The sequence below is a fragment of the Podarcis tiliguerta genome (assembly GCF_965153285.1).
Source record: "Podarcis tiliguerta genome assembly, chromosome: 5".
Classification (NCBI taxonomy): Eukaryota; Metazoa; Chordata; class Lepidosauria; order Squamata; family Lacertidae; genus Podarcis; species Podarcis tiliguerta.
The window spans coordinates 53,218,552-53,243,403 of NC_139538.1; the positions used below are offsets into that span (position 1 = coordinate 53,218,552).

At 43.1% G+C, this 24,852-nt stretch overlaps 1 protein-coding gene and 2 long non-coding RNA genes across 36 annotated transcripts in view; 1 reads left to right on the forward strand and 2 right to left on the reverse strand.

The window, feature by feature from the left end:
- TACC2 (transforming acidic coiled-coil containing protein 2) overlaps positions 1 to 24,852 on the forward strand; it is a 156,915-nt gene that overhangs the window by 2,221 nt on the left and 129,842 nt on the right. For 5 of the 33 annotated variants that reach the window (XM_083439543.1, XM_083439528.1, XM_083439535.1 and 2 more), the window contains exons 2-5: positions 1,709 to 1,814; positions 14,220 to 14,298; positions 21,956 to 22,173; positions 23,454 to 23,579. In XM_083439543.1, the coding sequence (XP_083295669.1) occupies positions 14,266 to 14,298; positions 21,956 to 22,173; positions 23,454 to 23,579 (377 nt within the window). In that variant the 5' untranslated portion in view covers positions 1,709 to 1,814; positions 14,220 to 14,265. Of the gene's footprint in view, positions 1 to 1,708; positions 1,819 to 4,848; positions 4,965 to 9,949; positions 10,116 to 14,219; positions 14,299 to 19,794; positions 19,978 to 21,955; positions 22,174 to 23,453; positions 23,580 to 24,852 lie in introns of those variants that run through there. The other 28 variants (XM_083439542.1, XM_083439563.1, XM_083439533.1 and 25 more) reach the window with 14 other exon arrangements.
- Positions 4,790 to 7,514, reverse strand: LOC310677208. Of its 2 annotated transcripts, XR_014510984.1 has the most exons (3): positions 6,093 to 6,717; positions 5,590 to 5,733; positions 4,790 to 4,930 (listed from the first exon to the last, which is right to left on the reverse strand). It is a non-coding gene; the product is annotated as an uncharacterized lncRNA (long non-coding RNA). The 2 variants fall into 2 exon arrangements; XR_014510985.1 differs by lacking the exon at positions 4,790 to 4,930 and having other exon boundaries at positions 5,443 to 5,733; positions 6,093 to 7,514.
- LOC310677212 overlaps positions 23,595 to 24,852 on the reverse strand; it is a 30,426-nt gene continuing 29,168 nt past the window's right edge. Inside the window, exon 3 of the long non-coding RNA XR_014510991.1 lies at positions 23,595 to 24,410. This is a non-coding gene — a long non-coding RNA (uncharacterized lncRNA). The remainder of the gene's footprint in view (positions 24,411 to 24,852) is intronic.

The window sequence follows — 24,852 nt, forward strand, 5'->3', positions numbered from 1 at the left end:
CATTCTGTAACTAAAATTTTAATTTAACAAGTACCAAGTTCATAAATTTATTGTTCTAGCTATGACAAACTTGTAACAATAGTATTAATAAAATAATACAGAACATACATCAAAAAAATAAGCCAACATTCATGATGAAAGAGAGAGAAGATACCAGAGACACCAAGTTTAAGTCTAACCTGATTTCAGATTAAGCCTCTGAATTACCAAAACAATTTGTTGCAATTTTATCGAACTCCTTTTTCCTTTTTAGTTATTTTTTTTGCAGCCAGTGGACAGAGGGCTACTGTGTTACAAAGCTATTATAGTCACTTAAAAGAAATCAAACCATTTATAGTGTACCTATGTGTTTCTGTGAGCAAAGGTTTCAGAAAGCGATCTCTTGGGTCTCTATATAAGTGGCAGGCTAACAGATAATGAGTGATGTCTTCCACCTGAGGTTGGCCACAAATACAAAGTCTGTCTGTGTATGGGACCTTGTAACAGCAGCCATCCAAGACTAGAGTGGGCCTCACTTGGAAACACAGTTAAATAAAGGCATTTCTTAAGGAAATTGGTGAGAGTTTGGCCAGATAACTAGCTGTAGAATGCTCTGTTCTCAGGAGTGAATACCAAGGGGGGAAACTGGGCATTTCTCATTGGTTTCAGGTCCCTTCTGGATTCTATCCAGAAGAGCCAATCATTTATTTGACACTTCTTTTTGGTCAATGCAGACCACAGTTCTGGAAAATAATACTTGTCTAAAGCATCCTGACAAGCTGCTTTCCAGAGCTGGTTATCATCCAATTCCATATAGCACAGCACAGGAAAATGCTCAATTGGCTTAGTAGAAATTCTTTTAATATACTTTAACTAAGCGCAATCTGTTCTTGCCTTAATTGTTGGCCACCTGGATTCTTTACAAAGAAGAGCTGCTGACATTCCTGATGGCAGAGAGAATAGCTTCTGGAAAAAAATATTCTGCAAAGTTTCCAAAACTTTAATGTAGTTCGAATCAGAGGCCTAGATTTCAACACCATCACAGAAATGTACTACAGTATTTTGCTTGCTACTAGCACCTAAATAGTCAATTGGACAAGGAAGTTGAGATGTCCATTTTCTCCTAATCATAAGGACTGGATGTCAAAATCATGGGATGTTATGGTTTGTTTTATGTAGGCTTTGTTTTTGTCATGAAAGAGCTAATTCCAAGGTGGAATCAGAGCAGTGTTGAGGCGATGAACACACCCACTGCTGTAAAGCTTTGTACTGAAGCTATACATGAATGCCAAACTCCCTTTTCTTTCTTTTTGGAATCTGCATGCTGAGCTCTGCCGCTTTGAGAAAAAAGAACATTAGGCATCATGGCACGTTTACAAGCTCACCGCTCAGCAGGTCTGAAACATCACACAAGCACATTCTTGGACTAATTAAATTTTTCATACTGCATGGTGCATGTTAGGACTCGACAAGCACATTTGCCTCGCTCAGGTTTTGGATTGAGGTACGATGGGAAACAGAATCAAGATTTTATCCTATGTTGTCTACAAGACTTGAGCACCCCAGTTTAGGAACATGGGAGGGGGCCAATATAAAAGATGCATGCACACAGTTGTTGTTGTTTTCTGTAAGTATCTGGAACAGGTTGATGCATGGGAAACCAAATAAAACAACGTGGCCAGCTCTGCGTATGTTATCTCCAGTGGCGAATGAGTTTCTCTTTCAACAGGAACTTATTGCACCCAGTTGTTGTCTGCAAGCTGTGGTGAAACCTGTTCTGTATATATTAATGTATTTGGAGAAATACATGTGGACTTGAAGAGAGGAGGGAGATGGTATGTAAGTCCTGAGTATGTTGGTTTCACATTTGTCTTCTGAGCGTTTAGGGTAACCACGTTCAACTGAATGCTTCCCTCCAATTGGAAACCTAAGATAAGAAGCTGCTGTGATATCCTAAATCAGACCATTGGACTGTCTAGTTCAATACTGTATTGTCTACACTGACTGGCAGGGCTTTAGATGTGGAATCTTTCTCAGCCCCGCCTGGAGAATGAATCTGGGACCTTCTGCATGCAATATGGATGCTCTTCCACTGAGTTGTGGCCCTTCCCTAAACTTCCCCAGGGTTCCTAATCTGGGGAAGGTGTTCAAGTGCAGACCTCGGCACTGAATGTAGGACATCTGCTATGGAGCTGGCATACACTGGGATGTTGGAAAAGGGTGGAGTGTTTATGCATATTCCCACCCCCCCTTTAAACTACAAATGTATACAGTGGTACCTCGGGTTACAGATGCTTCAGGTTACAGACTCCACTAACTCAGAAATAGTATCTTGGGTTAAGAACTTTGCTTCAGGATGAGAACAGAAATTGTGCTCCAGCGGCAGCAGGCGGCACCATTAGCTAAAGTGGTGCTTCAAGTTAAGAACAGTTTCAGATTAAGAACGGACCTCCGGAACGAATTAAGTACTTAACCCGAGGTACCACTGTATGTACCTTGAATACAGAGGTAGGGCATTGGTGTCAGTAAACTGGGCATGTCATATTTTTAAAAGGTTTCCTTAAAACATTTTAATACCCACTTCATCAAAACTGATTCCATAATAGTTTGCAAGGCTTTATATACACATGAACTTGCCATTGCAGTGGCCAAGTGGTATGCATGCTTGTGTAGACTCGCCCCTCATTACAGCATGGATCAAATGGGGAACTGCAGCCATTTTTGTAGCATGAAGTGCACACTGGGAAATAATGTAACTGGAACAGTTACAAATCAGTGGAAGTGAAGTAGTCAGTGCAGATGGTTTGAGTTATCTTATTGCGCGAGGCAAATATTATAGTAAAGGAAAAATGTATTGGAAAAAGCTGTCTGTAAAACATCCCGACTGGTTTATCGCTCACTGTTTCCAAGTCCTTCCCAACTCACAGGCTGATGACTACATTTAACCACTTTCTTTATTAGACTAGTCACTGTTACCCACAGATCTGGAATATTATGCAGTTGTGCTGAGCCAAAATCCACCATTAAGTTAAAGCTGTATGAAACCTGTGGTCAACATTTGTTTTTGTCAGAAGCTTGAGTTATTTGAAAAGGACAAGAATCCTTGTTTATTGAAGGGAGAGGTAATCATGGTGATATTTCCAATGTCAAGGAAAATTCATGTTCCATTCAAATCAGCTTCAAAATTGGCTAAACTCAGTTTGTAATGTTATTAAAGATGAAATACACCCAGTGGCTCACAGATGGCATTCTGACCACAGCAGCACTCAACATTTCTGTTGATGTAAATATAAAATCAGCCACTTCAAAAAAAGGGGTGGGGCCTGCAAGCTTTTCAAAAAAAGCATAAAGCAATACAAAGTTGCACCAGGTATTTTTTGCTATGCCCAGCGTCTCCTGATTTACACCAGCTGTCTCAGCAGGCACAACAGAAGCATCTAGATTATGGTGGCACATAGACCATGTAGCGTACTGCATACGGGGCCTTGAAGTTTGGAAATGGGAGCTTTCCAGTTAGCCCCAAAACTGCAATGCACCAGGCTCCACTCTTTTAGCACTACAGATTTGTTCGCAATGCTGTCAGAAAGGGGCAAGTGGAAGAGTATCATGGCAGATGCCTGTAGCCCATGGAGATTTGAATGTGTACTGGAGAATCTTATTCAGAACTGCCAGGCAGTTGCTGTCTTAGCATTTCTAGTCAGGCAAATATGAAGGCCTGTCCCATTCATTTGATGTTATCTACAGAAAGGTAACAGCCACTTTTGTCACACTTCATTTCGCCCCAGTCACGTGCATGCTCAGCTTTCTTTGCATTTATCACTTTAGCACCAATGTAGGAGCCTCTCCAAATGCCCTTTTTATTGTGCATTCATGATTATTTGCGCTCATGGTGGTATTGTGGCAGTAAACATAACCGTGCTCTCAATGTTGTTTGCACCTGCAAAAAGCCTAGGGGCAGTCTGCATTCTTTCCACATAACTTTCTGCTGAAATCCTGCAGTGTTTTATACTACAAATGTTACAAGGTTGTTGTTGTTTGGTTCTGCTTTTGCTGTGCTATAGCCCAAGAATAACCCTCTAGATAGCAACAATGCAGGCAAGTTCTTATTTATTTATTTTACTTACAAAAGTATTTCTATACTACCATATTATATCAAGGTGATGTACACCGCTAAAACCTAAAACATCATTTAAAAAAAATTGCAGATAATCATTAAGGTCTCAGGGAAGCATTCAAGAACAATAAAGAGGAATATAAATCCACTAACCATTCACCACTAACACACTGCTATAGCACCAATGACATGTTGCAGAATATGCAAAATATGCAGCAAACAAACACCAGTCTGGAGGAGCCAAACATGTAGAAAGGGAACTGTGTAAAAAATGAACACTCCAGCACAAGACAGTCTACATGGGTGTTTGCTTTTAGTCTCTATGTACAATGCACTATAACCTGATTCTGGCCCAACTACAATTAGCTTGTGCTATACATATGGGTGTAACACTAGTGTGCACTCAGCTTGGGGGTGCATGAGGCTTTTAGGGGTACACTGTGTGAGCATATCTACTACACCCCCCAAAAAAACCTAGACTGAAGAAACCTTGGGTTGTTTTCTTTCATATTAATCTTTTCTGTGAGCAACAACACAACACCGAAACCCCTACCCTTGTCCCAGGATTATGCATAGATTGGCCTCAGCTCTGCAAACAGTTACAGACTCCCAGTCTTAGTTGCAAATTGGGGTTCTACGTGTGTGGATATTTTTAGGATCAGAGCCGATGAGTCTGGCCAACCTTTGGCTCTCCTCCAGATCAAAACAGTGAGGTCGGGGGGATAGGGTTTCTGTATTCCCAAATACCAGTTCCTCTCCAGAAGAGTATATGTTATTGGGAGGAAATATTCCTGGACATTTTGGATGGTAACTTGCAGACAGGAGTTGCAGCAATTACTGCCAAGACATAAAATTTTACAATGCACCTTGGGTGAGTGTTGCTGGAAAGGCCCATCGAGTCCAGATTTGTGTTCTCAAGGTGGGCTCACCAGATACCTATGGGAAATCCATCGACTGGATGTGACACGCTTCCCCAGTCTGGATGCTTCCCATTCAGATCTCCGCCACGGGTGCATTTGGTATTGTTTTTAAACATATTTGTGGTTACTTTCTGTGTTGTTTTTTAACAGTTTCCATAGATTTGTGTTGCATTTTGTACATCACCCTGAGGCATATCTGGAAGGCAGTAGTTAAATGAGTCCAATAGTTCTCACCTGCTTGTAACCCTCAGACACTAGTATTCAGAGACATGCCAGTCTGATACCGAAGTAGTGCAAAGAAAGTACATGATTAATTTGTTCCAGTTTTAAGATACCCACCCAGCGCTGGATTTAGGGCAGTTCCCCTGCATAGGGAGCCAAGTTGAGGGGGTGCAAAATAGCAATAGTAATAGTAGTAGTAGTAGTAACAACAAACAAACTATATTTATATGGGTAAATATACAGGTAAACGTACCAAAAAGAATTATTGTGAAAATAAGAAATATTTGGAAGGGGCGTGCCAAATTTTGTCCTCAGGGCGCCATATTGCCAAAGTCCACCCCTGAACCTACCCACCCTAACAAGGTCATTTCAGGTTAGAGATGAGCTTCTGCTTGGGCGTGGGAAGGCAGGTGAAGAAAGGAGGGAGAACAGCAGGATCTCCTTCAGATCTAAAAGCAGCACATCTAATATGAATGTGAGAGCCATAGGATACAGCATCTGGAAATAATATACTCTCACGCTCACCCCTTGTCTCTGATAAGCAAGAAATTCTGGGGCACAGCCGTTACCTGGCTTCTGTTTTTCTTTGAAAAGAGGCCACCAGAGGCATATGCCCCCTGTTTTTTAACAGTTGAATGTATTTACAAAGGTATAGGCTGAGCATAGGTGGAGGCACATCTTAAAGACAAGCCAGAGTCAGCCAAAGTCCAGGGCACCCACATTGGGCAGACAGAATGATTACTGAGATGCCAAATTTTATAGAGCAGATTTTCTAAGGAGAAGGTCTACACTCACAGCTCCTGTTTAAAAAACTTAGAACCTTATTGCCAGCGATGTTTACAAGATATGAGTCCTACCATTCTGCAACAAAATGCAAAGCTACATATTGGCCATCTGGTCTTCAAGTTCCCCAAAGTGTTTGCAAGTGTAGTGAAGGCTCACTGGGTATTGCACAAGCACCTTTAAATATAAGTGTCCCTAGATCCTGAAAACAGATCGCCTCATGCTGTTGGGGGTTTGTTTTAGTGACTGGAAAATGATCACATCAGGTATAAATAGTGCCAGAGCCAGGCTGGCAAAGCACATGTGTTGCACAACTTTAGCTCTCTCATTAGGAGAAGCAGATTAGGTTGGGTGTTTGTTTGAAGCATTGAGGGATTATGCCATCTGGGGCAACAGAAGCTGGTTTTGTTCATTCCCTTCTCAACAGCCAAGCAGAAGGACCTGCTGGAGCTCCCTTCCATAGCCTCATGATCCAGTTAGAAAGCATGATAATATGGTTTAGCAACTGGCCTTAATTACTAGGTTGCAATGCAACTGAGACACTTTGTTCATTAAGTGACTTTGTGTTCCTTCCAGGGGGAGTCTTTTCCTGCTTAGGCTTACTGGAGTTGTACCACAACAATGAAGTGAAAATAGATGCTTTTGTAAAAATAGACCCAGAAACTAATTAAAGCCACCTTTTTACTTTATTTCTTTTATTATTTTAAGTAGGACAGGACTCCAACTTCCATCATCCCCAACCACTGGCTATGCTGGCTGGAACTGATGGGAGTTGTAGTCCAATGATACTTGGAGAGAAACACAAGTTGCTCTACTCTTGCTTTTCATGGCTGCAAATGTACTGTCATAACTAGTGTTCAGGGTTGGCCCAATACATTTTGCTGTATGAGGGGAAGGGCAAGCTGGCAATCTCTCCATTCTACATAGAGAAGCCAACCAGATTAGCACTGTTGAATTGTGCATCGACAATGACACCATCCTCCTCTGCACCTGAGGACAACAAGCTAGCTTAGAGAGCACATGGTGCACACAGCTCTGTTCTCTAATACCTCCCCACCTGTCCCTCAGTATCTGCTGCCCGAGGCAGCTGCTTTACTCTGTCTGATGATAGGGATGGTCCTGCAGCTGTTTGGAAAACAGATCTTTATGTGTGAGTCACTGACTGCTTGTTTACACTCAAAAGAACAGCCTCCAACAGCTATCTCTGATTGAGATGCCCTTTAAGTATTCTCCATGTGACTTAGGAGTTTCTTGTCCAACTGCAGATCCATGATGGAGGTGGGGAAACATCTGAATGACTCATCCGCATGGTGGGGCTAATTTTATGGGTCTTCCCCACGGAAGTGGCAGGAGGAGCTGTGTCCTTTACAGGTTACCTGAGCTGCATGGGAACCACTTTTTTTCAGAGAGGCTTGGAAGATTATTTTAAATGGGGCAACCACATGGCCCTTTTATATAGAAGTTGCAGCCCGGATGGTAGGCTCCAAGTAACCTATAAAAAGCCCTGCAGATTATTTGAGAGAGAGCTATATACTGTCATATGCATGGTCAACACATGCATCAAAATGAGGTTGATATAAACTGGCAGAGTTGTGTGATAGCAGAGTGAACTGAACCACTTCAGACTGCAGATAGGGAAATTGGATTTTGGAACACTCCCTCTTCCAGCTGTGTAAATACAACAGCCACAGCTGTAACTTGGGATAACACTGTGCACTTGATGAAGAGGATTGTTGTCCATGAAAGCATCTGCCATAATAATTATGTTAGTCTTTAAGACCCTTCACCATTTTGCTGCAAGAGACTGACATGTCCATCCCTCCAGAAACCCATATAGACAGTTTCTACAATATCCCACTCAGGAAGGCAGGTGCTCTTTCTATGAGATACTTGCTGTTTTGTTTCTAGGTTTTGTGCTACCATTTCTGGAGCAGTTGCTGTCGCAAAGTCTCCTTAAAAGCACTGGCAGCAGTATAGCTCTGCTGTGCACATACAAGTTGCCCAGAATACTGGTGCAAACAAGGTAATAATCCTTTGGCCTGAACTCTTGTTTAGGCAACAATTTGGCACAGGGTTTGGTGCATCTCCTGAACCTGATGATTTCAGTGGGTTTGGGTGTGTCTAAATTTGTACAGAAACAGGCTGAATATCTTCATATTGTGCTAACATGCCACAGCACTGTGCAGAATTATGTTAAGCACTAGACCTTGAAGTCTGCCTAGGAGTTGGTAGTTTCATGCAAGCGGGCTCTGTCAAGCAATCTCTTGTAGTCATTGGAGCTGACATTAAGGGTTAATAATAACTATTAACTCATAGCATAGGTGCCATGCTTCTTGCATCACCTCATTTCAAAGAGTTTCTGTCTGTGCGACTCCACCTATCAAATATGAATCACTGGGAAATTATTCCCAGCACAGACGGTCATGTCGGCAGTTGACAGCAGCAAAGCTCTCTGAAGATAGCAGGGAAAACAAACAGGCCAAAGGGAAACTCTGAATTCATTAACACACACACACACACAAATTCATTCTTGATCTTATGTACCTGCCCATCTAAAAGCAACATTAGGGTTCCCACTTATTTTACTGCCTGTGTTTCACATGGTGAGGCTTGACTTCACAGTTGCCTGGCAGCTGAAGCTCAACCTGATAGGGTTTGGTTCACTCCCAGTTCTGCTTCCTCACTTGTACTTGCCCTTCAACCATGTCTGTTGGAGGGTAGTTCACTTCCTCCTAAAACTGGCAGGTTACTGATATGTAAATCCCCCGATGCAGCAGTATCTGAGGCAGCTGGTCCTAGTCCTGTTGTCCGCCTCTGTACCCCACATGTCGTAATAAGCAGTATTTCAGATGTGTGGGCTGTGCATTATTCACTTTAGACATTTTGATGTGATGGAAGTGTTAGTTTCTCCAGGGCTATGTCCAATGCTGTCTGTTGCTGCTGGAGAACCAAAGCAAGAACATGAGGGATATAGGCAAAGTGACAGCAGTGGATACAACCAAAGTGATGGCTGGGGCAACCCAGTCAGATGGGTGGGTTATTATCTATCATCTATCTATCTATCTATCTATCTATCTATCTATCTATCATCTATCTATCATCTATCATCTCTCTCTCTCTCTCTCTCACTCATCTACCTACCTACCTAAAAAGGTAAATGGACCCCTGACCATTAGGTCCAGTCGCGGATGACTCTGGGGTTAGGCGCTCATCTCGCTTTATTGGCCGAGGGAGCCGGCGTACAGCTTCCGGGTCATGTGGCCAGCATGACTAAGCCATTTCTAGCGAAGCAGAGCAGCGCACGGAAATGCCGTTTACCTTCCTGCTGGAGCGGTACCTATTTATCTACTTGCACTTTGACATGCTTTTGAACTGCTAGGTGGGCAGGAGCAGGGACCAAGCAATAAGAGCTCACCCCATCGTGAGGATTCAAACTGCCGACCTTCTGATCGGCAAGCCCTAGGCTCTGTGGTTTAGACCACAGCGCCACCCGCGTCTGCCCTACCTATCTGCCCTTAAATCCATTTTTTATGAAGGATGCTATGAAAATACTTGACATAACAAACAAAAAAGTTTCCCTTATGTTTTCCTTATGCAGTATTTTAAAATGTAATCTGAGAGTCCTGAGATGGTAATAAAGTGTTTGTGGATGTTGCAGTGTGTGTGTGTGTGTGTGTGGTGGTACCCACAAAGAGCCCACAGGTCATATGTGCCTTGGCCCTCAAAATGAGATGGGAAAGCAGAGGAAGGTAACCAAATTTTCCATTTTCTGATATATGCTGCGATGTCTGTCTTCAACTCCATATCCTCGGGGATCTGTCTCTCCCTCTTAAGTAGCACTTATCGAGGGAGTGTGGGGAACTGACTGGTTCTGCTCTGTACCTGGGGTGGAGTCAAAGTTATTTGTTCAACTGGTTATGCTTAATTCAAGGTGGGTCATTTAAAAGAGAGCCAGATTTGGAGGAGAGGAAGGCAGAGGAGGAAAACAAAGGTGGAGACTGGTGAGGTGTGCAGCTGGAAAGCGTGAGCTGCCAAAGACATTTGCCGAAGTGCCAGAAGGGGGGTCAGAGGGACAACAAAAACAATTATCCTGGAACGTAAGTGTGCTAAGAATTTCTTCCTATTAAGTCTTTTTGTTTCTCACAACAAAGAGTAAGTTTCTCACGGGGAAAGGTTTACATGAGCACTATATTCTAAAATACAGTTGAGCTGAGACTGTATTTTAAAACAACATGCTTTAAAAGTATGTTTTCTAGGAATAACAATGGAAAACACAAATGAAATTTACTGGTTGGGTTTTGTTATTTCTTTAAAAAATCAATATGCAAATGTCACTTATTTGTGAGACCTGATCCTAGTGGGTAATGCAAAATCTTGTAATCGCTCAGTGAAGAGAATTGTGTTTTAATTAAGAGAACAGTGAAACAATGTATTCATATTTGGACAGAGATATTTTCAGTGACGGTTTATACTGAGATATTCATCATGAATGGTGTATGAGGAGGAATTACATAGCTAGGTAAAGCATTCACATGGTGTGGTGTGTCGGCTGCCTCATATTGTCTCTGGGGTCTTCCTTCTTCTTGAGTTAAGAATTCCAGTGGTGGAACCAGAGAAAGGGGGGTGTTGTTGCTGGGAGAGACTCTTGTGAAGTGAACAGCTCTAGAGGAGGAATGACAGAGGGTATTGTGCTTAAGTAAAAGTTGTAAGAGCATTGATGACTTTATGGTCTGTGTGGCCCTGTGTTCGACCCTTTTTTGTTGTGTGTGTGCATGAGCCTATTCCTTCGCCTTCAAAACAAGAGCGCGTGTGAGGAGAGGATAGCAATATTTCTGTGCTCCCCTCTCTCAGACAACTTGGAAACTATCCAAGCTGTTCGCTTGGTAGGAGGGAAAGTTGATGATAATGACAATGCCTGTGGAATGAGTGCCCCCACCCAGAAAAAACCATGTTACTAATTATGATGCTAATTATTATGGTGATAAAGCTTCTGCACTGCCCCACCTGCAAACAACTTGAAGCAGTCTAGGAAAATATGACCATAATAATGACAGTGCCTCTGCACTGGAATCTTTCCCCAAACTGCCCCCCCCAACAACAACTTGGGAAAAATGAAGGGAAAGGTGATAATGATAATGCCTCTGCACTGCCGCCACCCCCAACTTGGGGACAATAAGGGGAAAGGATGTGATGATGCCTCTGTATTGGTCTCTCTCCCACCCCACCCACACCCCAAGTTCCAGAGCACCCCCTGCTCTAAGGCATGCAGTAGAAACTAGAAAAGTTTGCCATTTCCCCCTCACCATCATATTTAACTGAGGCCCCTCTCAAGTAGCTGCCTGCTCCACATGCCAACAGGCAGCAAAACAAAAACAACAATAATGGGATAATTATTATTATAGTTCTTTCAACTCCCCCACTGCCATTTTTTTTTTTAAAAAACCCTCATAATTAGTGACAGGCAATTCCTGTGCTTTCCCCCACTCCAATACACACATTAAAGTAGCTCATGGGTAGGCAAACTAAGGCCTGGGGGCCGGATCCGGCCCAATCGCCTTCTCAATCCAGCCCGCGGATGGTCCGGAAATCAGCGTGTTTTTACATGAGTAGAATGTGTCCTTTTATTTAAAATGCATCTCTGGGTTATTTTGGGGGCATAGGAATTTGTTCATTTCCCCCCTCCAAAATATTGTCCAGCCCCCCCACAAGGTCTGAGGGACAGTGGACTGGCCCCCTGCTGAAAAACTTTGCTGACCCCTGAAGTAGCTGCCTGACTACTGCTCCATATGACCACAAAACAAATAGAGCACTAAGTGGGTTGATCACAACTCCATGCACAGAGATACACACCCACCCACCCTTCCCAAAAACTGCTCCATGGCCAGAGCAGCTGCCTGCTGCCTGCTCCACCAGGCCAATGAGCAGCAAAGAGAATACCCACAGGTATGACACTTCTGAGCTCTCCCCTTTCAAAAGGTCCTTCTGTGGGCAGCCAAAACAGAGGAGGAGGAATGGCCTCAGCAGTAAACCCATCCTCTGCATCATCCAAGAACCCATCCTATCTCTCCTCTCTATATGTGTCCCACAACAACTGTCCACACAAATCTTTCCCTCCAGAAAGGAGAGGAGGTGCTAGCATCATAGACAAATAGAGATGGAAGTCAATGAGCCCTTCCAGCTCCAGCAGGTGTTCTGTCCTGCAGAGCCAGATCAAGCATTATCCTCATCCTTCTGCTCAGTGCTATTTTTCTAGAAAAAGGGGTGCCGGAACTCACTATGAATGCCTCCTTCATTCTCTTCTAATGGCAATGGTGTCCAGCTGAGAGGTGCTGGAACTGAGTTCCTGTGAGCTCCCCCTGAAAAAAAGCCCTGCTTCTGCTTTTGTTGGGTTGGCAACCTCTGGCTTAGAAGGTAGCCTGCACAATATGTTCCATATCATTCTTTCTTTTTTAAAAGAAAGGTGAGACTCCAGTTGCACCATTAAAAATCCCACCCTGTTAGGATCCCAGGGATTCCTGTTTCCCAGTGTCCAAATAGTCACAGCTTTGACTTCATTAGCTAGAAACACAATACTCAGTTCGGTTCAGTGGCACCAATGAAGGCCTTTATGGGCACTGGGTTTGGTACCCCCACCCCAATGGACCAGCGTCCACTGAATTTAATCAGTAGGAGAAATGAAGAATAGACACAACCCAGCACACTAAAATACTAGAATTCAACAATGGCAATTCATTGTTTGTACTGATGTTGCAAAGGTATCTTCTTAGCTAGCAATGTATACACATAACTTGCGGGGGGAGGCACACTTAGCTGCAGAGGGTCCTAATTCTGTGTACACTGCATATACCTATAAATTTGCCATTTTGTATGAGAGTGGTACAACGCATGGGAGAAACACCCCTTGTGCCTTTACACTGGAGTAAAATTAAATAGCAATGCCAAAGTTGCAATTCTATCCATATTTACTTGGGGACAAGCTCCATTGGATTTATTCCTGAGAAAACATGCACATGATTATTGTGTGGCCAGCTTCTGCATTCCAGCCTAAAGCGAAGGTGGGGAGTTTTTAAATATTTCAAAGCATTGCAGCATAGTGATTGGTGCAAAGTAGACATTAAGAGATTAGCTCTAATTAGGTGAAAAGAAAACATCATAGGACATATGCTCATACCATATGGGTATTGAATTTCATCATGCTAATGCTTTTTACGCGTCCTGGTTAGAATAACAGTGTTACAGCACAATCCTGTGCTTGTCTACTCAGAAGTGCATGTCTTACTCCCAATAAAGTCATATATTAACAAAGCAACAACCACCACCATCAGTGGACCAGGCAGTGCGTGTGTGATTATGTACATAAGCAAAGCAACACAAGGGTTTTGTTCTGATGTAATCTCTGGGTAACTCAGTGTTTGCTTGTGTCACTTTGTTAAAATTAGGACTCAGAATGATGCATAAATGATTCGTGTAAGAATCTGGTCTAGTTCTGATGACTGCCAAATTCAAGTTAGCAAATCAGATGTGTAAATGCAAAACTAGAGGAAAGGGGGGGTAGTATTATCAATAGGGAGCACATACTTTTATCAACATTTGTGAAGCTGCTACTTCAGTGTGGGGGAAACCCTATGTGACACAAGAGCATCATATGTGGAGTCTAGAGACCACAGTCTGGCTCAAAGTGCCACCTGAAACAGGCCACTTCACTATGCTGCAATGGCAGGGCTGACCCTGTGGGGGGAATGAGTAAAATAAGGCTCCAAATATCTGATTTGTCACAAAGCTTTCCATACTTAATCTAGCCTTGCCATAAAAACTGTCTTTGCAGGGCACACTGCAAGCCTTGGCAATAATTTTTACAGTGGTACCTCGGGTTACATACACTTCAGGTTACATACGCTTCAGGTTACAGACTCCGATAACCCAGAAATAGTGCTTCAGGTTAAGAACTTTGCTTCAGGATGAGAGCAGAAATCGTGCTCCGGCGGCTCGGCAGCAGCAGGAGGCCCCATTAGCTAAAGTGGTGCTTCATGTTAAGAACAGTTTCAGGTTAAGTACGGACCTCCAGAACGAAGTAAGTACTTAACCCGAGGTACCACTGTACTGGGAACAGCTCAGGGAGGTGTCATGACTGTGGGGTCAGGAACTTGTCTTCTTGAAAGTTATTTTCCCACAGCATTTACACAGATGTTCATTTCTTGCAGCTGGTTTTCTTAATGTAGCGAGTGATTTCGAGACCTTCTTATCAAAATGGGCAATGAAAACAGCAGTCCGGAAAATCAGGTGAGTGGGATGATACTTTCAAGATAACTAACCAGAGCTTCTTAGGAATGTTACTCAATGTTATTCAGTGTTTAAAAGCTCAAACTTTGAATTAGTAGGAATTATATTAGACACTGGTTTAAGACAGTGCTGTTCATGCCTTTCAAGTTCTCTTCCTCATCATTATTATTAGGGAGGAGGATATTGATATTTGCAGGAGAAGTTTCCTAGAGCAGCAGTCTGAGATTCACACCAGCAAGGAGCCTGAGTCAGGAAGGCCAGCTATAGCAAAGAAATCCATCAATTGGATTAGATGAGATCTGAAGAAGTGTGCATGCACACGAAAGCTCATACCAATAACATACTTAGTTGGTCTCTAAGGTGCTACTGGAAGGATTTTTTTTATTTTGTTTCGACTACGGCAGACCAACACGGCTACCTACCTGCAATTGAGATTAAGTGTTGATTTGGGCAGGCTGCTCTCAAATAGACTGGGCTGTGCCATGCACAGAGACAGAAGAGCTAAGAAGCCAGGAGGACTGGTACTGAAGGCTAGACAAAAAACAAACAAGGGCTTGAAGAGATATGGGAAAGAATGGGAATGGGAATGCACTGGTACCTTCAGAATGGGTGACAAAATGTAGAACAATGCTTAGAAGCAACAGGTAAGTAGTACTAGTAATACAAAAAGTTCTTGCCAAGGTGAACTGTGGCCTGTTCCACAGAGGAGGACCTTTCCTCCAGGTCTGACGTTTGTGATTGGACAGACATCCATGCGCTTGACACTAATTGCAAACTTATTTATGAATCACTGTAAGTGATTTTACACCATCTCTGCACATACTCATCTCTCCATCCAACCATTTCTCTATTCATCCAAGCAAGTGGACAACATTATCACACTTGAGAAGGATGTAGATCAGGGCTGGTGAGATGTGTGTCCTGGCGAAGGGTGAATGTCCTACAGAGAGTCCCAAGGGCCAGCCAGAGAGACCTGGAAAACCAAATTCAGACCACAGAGCTCCGACCTTTGTTGTAGCAGTTGCACAACCTGCAGCCCCATTTGATCAACAAGGTGGTTTTGCCCAACCAAGCCATTCCCATCTGTCCTACACCTGATGGTAAAAATGTGGCTGGTCTAAAGGGGTTTTCAAAAAACATCAGTAATCTGATGGGTATCAACTGCAAAGCCCTGTGCACTGTTTTTTCCAAGTATCAACAATCATAGCTCTTATGTGGGAACCGCTCAAGCCCTGGCAATCAGCTGGCTGTAAGGATCACATAGTGCAATGCACAGGGCTCGGAAGGCCTGGCTATCATCTGCTTCGATGCTACAAGGGAGGTGATGCAGTTAAAGGAAAGGAAAGCATGCATATGGTGACAAAGTGTTTCTTCTGCGTCTCCCACTGCATAGCAGTGAGGGTGCAGAAGAAACTAAATTCTTGCATGTGAATTAGAACACAGCAATGAGTTTATTACTGGAAGTCAGCGCTGTTACATAAGCCACTTTTCTGTTACAACAATAGCTGACTGTGGCCGTAACAGAGGAGCCTGCAGTGCTGTGCCTGTGCCAGTGCCCTGCCCCTCTGTGTTTTTTGGAACCCAACTTTCCAAGTGATTGTGGAGAACTGCAAAGTTCTCTTGGATTTACATGCATTTCCCTTGCAAGGCTGTTTACACAGAGTGCTGGAATTTTCTGAAGGGATGAAATGTTGGAAGGCAGGAAGGGAGGGAAATAAAGAGAGGAAGGTCAAGGAAATAATGGACCTTGGACTGTGTAAACATTCTGGCTCTGATAGCTTGAGGTTTTTCTTACATCTTAGGTTTCTGTGACTGTAGAACAAGGATGGGGAACAGCCCCCCCCGGCAGATGCAGCCCCCACCCCCCCAGTCTCCTCTATTTGGCCTTGGGACTCTCCTGAGGCTACCTCCTCTCCCTCTAGGCCACCCTCCTCACCTGCCTTTCTTCACAAGCTCTTTGAGTATTTTTGCCTGGTTAAAATGTGTCCTTGAACTTTGATTTCCCTTTTGCTTGCCTGGATGGAGGATAGGGAGGGCTGTGTGAATGTGTGGTATGCACAGAACCTGTCCTACTGTCAAGAGCGAGCTGGCAGTAAATCACACTGTGCAAGCTGGAGTTAACTCTTTATTAGCAAAAGCACGATCTGCACAGACTTGGCAGAGGGTCAGGTCTAATGAGCGCAGCATCTCATCCCTGCTGAGACTGAAGGTTCCTGCCTCCCCAAAGCTGCCGAAGTCTCTTCCTCTCCAGGGTTTCTCCCAAGCAATCTGAGACTGTATCTGCATGCAGCCAATGTCTTCTCTGCCCTGTTCATGCTTCTTCAGGTTCTGGGAGTTGGGGGCAGGGGCGAAGCTTGTCACAGCAGGCAGGGGAGACACCTGTGTCTCTTCACCAGCCAGACTCATCTTTGCCTCATGACCTTTCTTCCCCAGCTTTAGCTTCTGCCTCTGATTCCGAACTTCTCTCTGCCACAGACTCCCCCTGCTCACTAAGCCCTGTTACCTCCCTAGTGTCCAGCACCTCCACCTCCCAGTCTTCTCCCTCTTCTCCCTGCGACCACTCATCGTCGCCCCACCACCACTCCCTGGGCTTTGAGCCTTCTTCCCTTGGGGGTTCCCCTGCTGGTTCCTCCCACCATTCTCTGCATCCAATCAGTCCATGACACCTACAGTGGTACCTTGGATCTTGAACTTAATCTGTTCCGCGAGTCCGTTCGACTTCCAAAACTGTTCGAAAACCAAGGCACAGCTTCCGATTGGCTGCAGGAGCTTCCTGCACTCAAGCGGAAGCTGTGTCGGACATTCAGCTTCTGAAAAACATTCACAAACCGGAAAACTTACTGGGTTTGCAGCGTTCGGGAGCTGATTTATTCGGGAGCCAAACCGTTCAAGTACCAAGGTACCACTGTACTGTACAAAGGTACACATACAATGCTCCACCTAGCTTTGCCTCTGACCCTGGCCATCACCAGCATGTAACTCCCAGAAGGCTGCTCAGAAGCAAATGTGGCCTTTGGGCTGAAAATATTTCCCTACTCCTGCTTTAGAAGAAATCAGTTACATATTTCTCAGCTGCAGAGATCTAGCTGAGGTTTGTAGCATACTGGTAATACTTTTAGATCGAAAACTACCCACCTATGTCCTTGTTCCTATGTCCTGAAGTGTTCTTTTTTGATTTACTACTAACAAACCAATACTGGCAGAAGAGGTTTGTTCCATAAATCTCCCCTATTCTCTTCCAAGCAGAAAACCTACCCATTTACCCTGTGTCTCCTGTGGGGAGGTGGAGGGGATGAATACAAAGTGTCCTAATGTTATAAAAGGTGGTTGCTGCATTTGTCCCAACTGCAGCAAAGTATCAGCTATGAAGCAATGTACAGGACTGGGACCTTTACGCTTGCTGAGCAGCAGGTCAAGTTGTCACAGCCTGTGCTGCACCTGTTTGGAGGATAAACAATGCAAAGTTCTTTGAAGAATCTATTACAACATGAAAAGGTCATGAACACAAATGTTTGGGGAAGCTACTGCCTCTGGGATTATCCCTGACGTTCTGCAGTGTTGAAAACCGTTTATTTTGAAGTTACTATTAATTTATTTATTTTAAAAAATCTAATGGGGCATATTTGATTTCATGTAAATGGCTTAGTTCTTGGGTTTCCTTACCACCACACTGTGAGACTCTTGTTTGCTCAGTATAAAACTTTTCTCCTCTGCCAAAGACTGGAGAGCATGAGACAGATGGGCTGGGGCTCAGCAGTATCATGCAACAAGTCCCAGTTTCAGTCCTAGAAAACCCTGGAAATTCACTGCTAGTCAATGCAGACAATATTGAGCTAGATGGACCAGTGGTCTGTATTAGGCAACTGCCTATGTATCTAGAGCCTTTGGGCTTTATTTTGTACAAGTGCGTCATTCAACTAAATTATAGAATCCTAGTTGCTTTGCAATCCATGGTTAATTAAAATATATTTTTGTCCCATTTTCATAGAAACTATGCATGTGCTTAACATAAATAGGCAGAAGTGTAACATATCAACATCAGACCAACAGCCCATCTGGTTCTGCATTATGTTTCCGCAGTGGCTAATGAGATGCCTATGGAAACAAACAGAGCATGAACTTCTGCCATTTGTGCTCCAAAGTAATATTGCCTCCAATACTGGAGATAGCCATCCTGGATAATAGCCTAATAATAATAATAATAATAATAATAATAATAATAATATATTATTTCTACCCCACCCATCTGGCTGGGTTTCACCAGCCACTCTGGGCGGCTTCCAACTGAATATTAAAAACAATACAACATCAGACATTAAAAACTTCCCCAAACAGGGCCACCTTCAGTTGTCTTTTAAAAGTAAAATAGTTGTTTATTGCCTTGACATCTGCTGGGAGGGCATTCCACAGGGCAGGCGCCATTGACTAGTAGTATTATCCTTCCATAAAGTTGCCTAAACTTTTAAAGCTGCCCAAGTTGGGGGTCATTATTGCATCCTGTGGTGGTGAACGTCATCGCTGAACTATGCACTGGATGGGAAAGGACTTCCTTTTGCCCATATTGAATCTCCCAGTATTTGACCCCTAAGTGCTAGTATTATAAAAGAGGGAGAAAAGGCTTCTCCCTTTGCATTCAGACCATTGTGGTGGCAAGCACAACCACCCTACCTTACATCTCCATTGCTTTAGGCAATTTTCTCCCAGTCCAGTTTTGATACAGGAAGTGACCCAAGCTGAGAGACAATTGCTCAAAGTGATGGAGCACAAAGAGAGAGAGAGAGAGAGAGGTGTGAATGGGTCAGTTTTGCTTCACTCTTCTCCTGCCCATGCTACTATATGGATCAGAGCAGATACCTACATAAACTACATGTGGTTAACCCCACTTGCCTAGTTTGCCCCTAAGAAATCATTCTGTGTGCATGTGGCAGCAGGTCACACTGAACAGAGAGGATCTTACTTCTGAATAAGCATGCTTGGGATCACGTTGCACATGACTTACTGCTTAGAAGAGGCAACAATACAGAATTTTCCACAAAGGTCAAATCAAAGAGACAGACTGGAAGTGCAGTTCTTATACATGCCTATTCAAAAGTAAGCCCTGCTGAGTTCTGTGGGATTTACTCTCAGGTAAGTGTGTGCAGGATTGCAGCCCGAACGCATAGACCGCAGTAATAAACTCAAACTCTGTAATCCAGGAGCCATTTCAGACCTGTGGGCTTAGTCTGTTTCCTTGGCTGCTGCAAACAAGGACAATTAAATCATTTTTTAAATTTTCCAGACTGTTACGTACACACTTATTTTTCCTTTCCTAGCCTGCTAAGTTGCACATGTGCGTAATATTTGGCCGAATGGCTGTGTGGCTTGCTCTGGGCAGCCTTTAAGAGCTAGCATGTGTTCATCCTCCCTTCCTCGGCTCCTTTGGCAATTGTTCCTGAAATCTGATTCCTGACGCCATGGGGATGACCTTTGGTCCACTTCCCAGCGTTCACCTGCAGTCAGATAGGTCCCTCCTAAGCTCCTTATGGAGGAAGTGGCTGCTTCAGAACCAGTCTACTGATGAGTGTAACAGACAAAGGTTTAAGGTCTCGTAAGCTTGTGCCAAGCGGGTTTCTCTGCGTATGTGCGTATGCGCTCACAGACTTCAGAAAAGTGCAATGGGAGATGTGATGACAATAAAAGGTAAGAAGAACAGCTTTATTGTCTGCCTTGCTAAGATTTATTCCAGCACTTCGTCTCCCTGTAAACACAGAGTTATTAGGAATGGAAACTTCGCGTAACTCCTCGAAGCTGACTTTCAGCCAGAACTGTGGCATGTTGCAACAACTGCCTTAAAAGGCTGCACATTTAATGAGGAAAGTACCACAGGAAGAAGACTCTCTCTGTGTGCGCACACCTAGGAACTAGATTCACTCGAGCCAATTAAGAAAGTTTATTAACATTCCCACCCACCCTCCAGGCTTCCTAAGTAGTTCAAAACCTGATTTGTTTGCTTTTAAAAGTGATGCATAATTAAGTGCTTGATGACGAATGGAGAAGCTTCAGCCTGCTTGGAATGTTTGAAACCCAATATTGTGGCAGCGCGCTGTTAACACTGTTGCTAAGGCTTTAAAACTAGGTTCAGAAACTTAGCCTTTGGAGGAACTTGCAGGGGCGAAGCCTTACGTAATATGAACATAATGCCCAATTTGAACAGCATCTGCTACAGTCCACAAGTAGATTTTTATTGACATGCTTCTCACTCTTTGGCTCTGAGAGTCTTTTTATATAGCAGATGAGAATATCTCATTTCATTTGCTCTTGATCAGCTGAGGCCAGGGTAAAATTAATACTTTGGCTAGTTGGGGTTGCTTGTGTTTACTTTATCTTTGTACTCTAAACTAAACAGAAGACACTCTCATCATTCTTGCACCAAAAATAAGGCTAGTATCTAAAGGGGGAAATAGCACACTGTGTCAAGTTGTTATTTTTCTTTTATGACACAGGATCATACACGTTTCTTATTACTGCATTATAAATAAGAAAGGGCCTTTAAATCTTGCTGAAAATTGATGTTGAAGAAAGCACTCACTGTAACTGGGATTGGGAACCTGTGGCTCTCCAGATATTGTTGGACTCCAACTCCCATCAACCCCAGCCAGCAATGCCAGTGCTCAAGGTTGACTGGAGATGTTGTCATCTCACAACATCTGGTGGGAGATCTCTACCCTGTGGAATAGCCTTGTTCCTAGCAAACCCAGAAAGTCACTCTTTGGAGACTGACTGCCTGTGATCTTCTTTTTAGTAGAATGTTGTAATTTACCATTATTTTAATTAAACCAGGAAAAGAAGAGAATTGTGTTTCTAACAGTTTCCAGAGAGGTACTCTTGCAGCAAATAAAGCAGAGAATCTTGTGGTTAACAAATTTACCCTTCTAAATGCAAATGTATTACATATATGTTAGTCTTTAAGGTGTCATAAGGCTCTTTCAGAGGGTGTTCAACATGTTATCATGTACCTGGCAACAAGTCATCTGTACCTGTGTTCAGAGTCTACGCATAATGATTTTTAAAAAGTACCATGTGCAGCTGTTCCCTGAGAAAAGAGGCATTCTGCTCACATGCTGATATGTCCTTGCATGCTCTCCATACGGCTTTAACTTTGTGCATTTTCCTTAAGTAGATGCACAGATGTACCTACTGCCTGACACTCTCAAGATACCTTCTGTCTTCACTTTATTTTGAGTGTGTGTAAAATTGCAGTGTTGTGTTTTGCCTCTCTATTGTGGGGTGTTTCTTTTTAAGTTCTATTTTGCTCTCTCCCTCTGTTAGGAATAGTGATACATATGCTGACCACAAGGAAATTTGCTGGGCTGGAAAAAGAGATAAGGATACCCTCTAGGGGCCAGCTCAGAGCATCATACGTAGCTTAAGAACAGTCCTTCCATTTTCCCCTGCTACAGTTTATTTTTCTTTATGCATTTTTATAGCTCAACTGTTTCCCACTAGTCAGAGAGAAATTAGGAGGGGGAAATGCTGATAGTACATTTAAGTATTTTTTAATAATAATAATAATAATAATAATAATAAGCAACTTTGCCTTAAAACTGCCTTAAGTATTAATTCTAAAATATCTGCTTGCTCTTTAAGTGAACATCCATCTCTCTCATCTACCTTCTAGGATATTCCTCCAGTTCCTGTTCCTGTTCCTGTGCCAGTTCCAGTTCCAGAACCAGTTCAGCCACCCAGCAATGAGAGAGCAGTAAAAAAGAAAAGGCAGAGGAAAAAGAACAGAGACAGATACGTTGAACAAGTCACCTTGGATACCTCGCCTTTAGATGCTGATGTTCCGTTACCACTGCCAGATAGTGCAACTTCCTCAACGGCAGCAGATACGAGGTAGGCAAAGGGTGCTTTTTTACTGTACTGTATTTGGCTTGTGACAGAATGCAACTGATGAAGTCGGCTGTTGCCCAAGATAACTTCCACTCCAGCAACCCGTTTAGCATTGCAAACTAAAAGTCACTTAATACTCCACTAACCACCTTCTGACATTGTCAGCTAGCATACTTACAAGGCAGATATTTACCATACTATTTTTAATGCACGATTATATTGAAGTGGGGATTTGGATCCACTTTAGTGATGGAGAGTATAGAACCAGGAGGTGGTTCTTGTGGGTGATTTTTATTATTTGCATTTCCCACAGGCGGTATACAACATCATTAAAGTACAGTCATCACAAGCAGTAATTAAAACCTCTAAAAGCAGCATATAGAAAAGCAGAAACGTAGCTTAACACAAGCAACTATACTAACATTGCCAAATCCCTTTCCTGTTCCGAAAGTCTGGGTAAACAAAGTATGTATTTAAACTGATGCATGAAAATCATCAAGGTGGGGTACAAGGATATGATGGCCTTGACTATGAGGCTGCCCAACTGGCAGTGAGTGAAGTTTGCAGATTCTGCAATACATAACTTGCTTGCTGCATTCTTTCTTTGGCATTCTTTCAGGTAGGAGGCTTGAGAAGGAAAGTGGAAGACTAGCAGTGTCAAGCAATGTTTTACTGCCAACTTGATGTTGCATTATGTGAATGCATTTAGTAGCCATAGAGGGACCCAATCAAGACTGGGACCGTGGTACATGGGAAGGGTCTATTAACCCTTTGCTCCCTCCAAAATTAAATCTTCTCTTTTCCCTTGGAGGGAAGCATGGCAGCTTATCCCCTTGAGGAAATAATTGTTTGGGAATGCTTTTTTTAGAAGGGATCTCTAGAAGAGGAATTGTTAAGCACTTCCCTACATGCTGTAGTCCTGTTCTCTCACAAACACACACCTTCAGCTGTTACTTTAAAAGTAAAAATAAAATAATTTTAAAAAAATATGCATGTGATGCAACATCTGGTTTGGTCCTTAGGGCATTCACTCATTCCTGCAAGGAGCTGTTGTCAGTGAAGTATTGTAGAAGTAAATTTGAACTGGGTGGCGCATTTGTTAGTCTTGCTAGAGTTAACTTCAGAAATATGATTGTGTTGATACATGCATGTGTAAGGACTCGATGAGGAATTTCTGAGTGCAATCTGCGGCATGCTGGTCTGATTTTCTAATTTTAAGGTTGCCTTCTGAAAAATGTATGAGTGTGTGTGTGTTTCTCTTTTCCCAACCCTTTTTCTGACAGAGGGAGTGGCCCTTTAGTGTCTGACTGGAAGGAAAGGGAGCCCTACCAATCGCTTCTCCCAAACCTTCTTTTTGCTGGGCTTGATGTAAATGAAGACTTAAGGCCGCAGACCCCAGTCATCAGCAGGTACAAAATATGCCTTGTGAACAACTACCAAGTGTGGGGCTCTTAGAGCTAGCATGAGGAAACACGCTTGTTTGTTCCATCTATACGTGGAGTCTTGCATTAATTGCCTGCTTGCAACCACTAAGAAAGCACAGCCGTTGGTAAATAAGGTTATTCTGGCTTTCCAAAAGATTACATTATAGTGTTTCAGGCTGCTTATGGGATTTGTATTCTGAATGCCAGAGCATGGCTTGGGTTCTGCTTGTTTCTATAACCCTGGCTGTTTTAAATCCTTGATTATATTTCATATCTCTAATTTTGGAGAAATAAGGGCAAAAGACATTGGTGAACAAATACAGAGACTTCAACTTGAGATTCCAGCTTTCATGCCTCTGTGATGGTTAACTGTGATGGTGCCAAATTTTGCCTTCCATTCCTCTGCAAAGGAGGCTTCGATTTCCTTGCCTCATTATTTGGGCACTTTGGAATTTTGGTAGGCATGGGGCAGGCCCAGCCCACTGATGAAGCAGGGTGAGGTGAAATCTCGCAAGCTCTCATGGAGTGCATGAGATCTCACAAGACTTTGGTGAGATCTTGCTGGAAACAGGCGCAAACGTGGATTAAGAGAGGTGCAGTTCCAGTGGCAGGGCAGCAGTGAGGCGGCAGGGGGGCAGGGAAAAAAGCTGGCATGTTCCATTTTTTACCTCAAGCAGCGAAAAGGGATGCACCTCCTCTGGTGTGGGACTGAGCTTAACTTGTCATTGTGACACGGCTGAGGGTAGTGTGTATTTCTTCCTTTCTTTTAAACCTTCCTCCAGCAATCTGTCTCCCTGGCTACCTGCACTGCCTTATCTGGGGGAGGGGGGGATAATGGAAGGAATTATTTAAATAATATATATATATATATATATATATATATATATATATATATATATATCCTACTTTATGTCCCCTTTACATTATGAGTATCAGGGGAGGTTTCAGACCACTGGTGTCATGAAAGCAAGGTCAGTTGCAAACAGCTCTTGCCAGCCTCAGAAGTAAAGTAACCATGACAGAAAACCTCAACCATGCCTATGAGTTTTACCAAAATTTTCTCTCCCCTTTGATAGTTTTTGAATGTGACTTATTTTCTCATTCACTGATGAAGAAGGGTACAATAATGCAGGAGAATTTTTTGACGCAAAGCCACATATTAAACCATAGTGGGAAAACATTCCACTTAGATATTAACATAGGAGCATTTCTTTTGCTGCCCCTTTGGGTGTGAGCACCAGGATTGGATTTCTGTGCA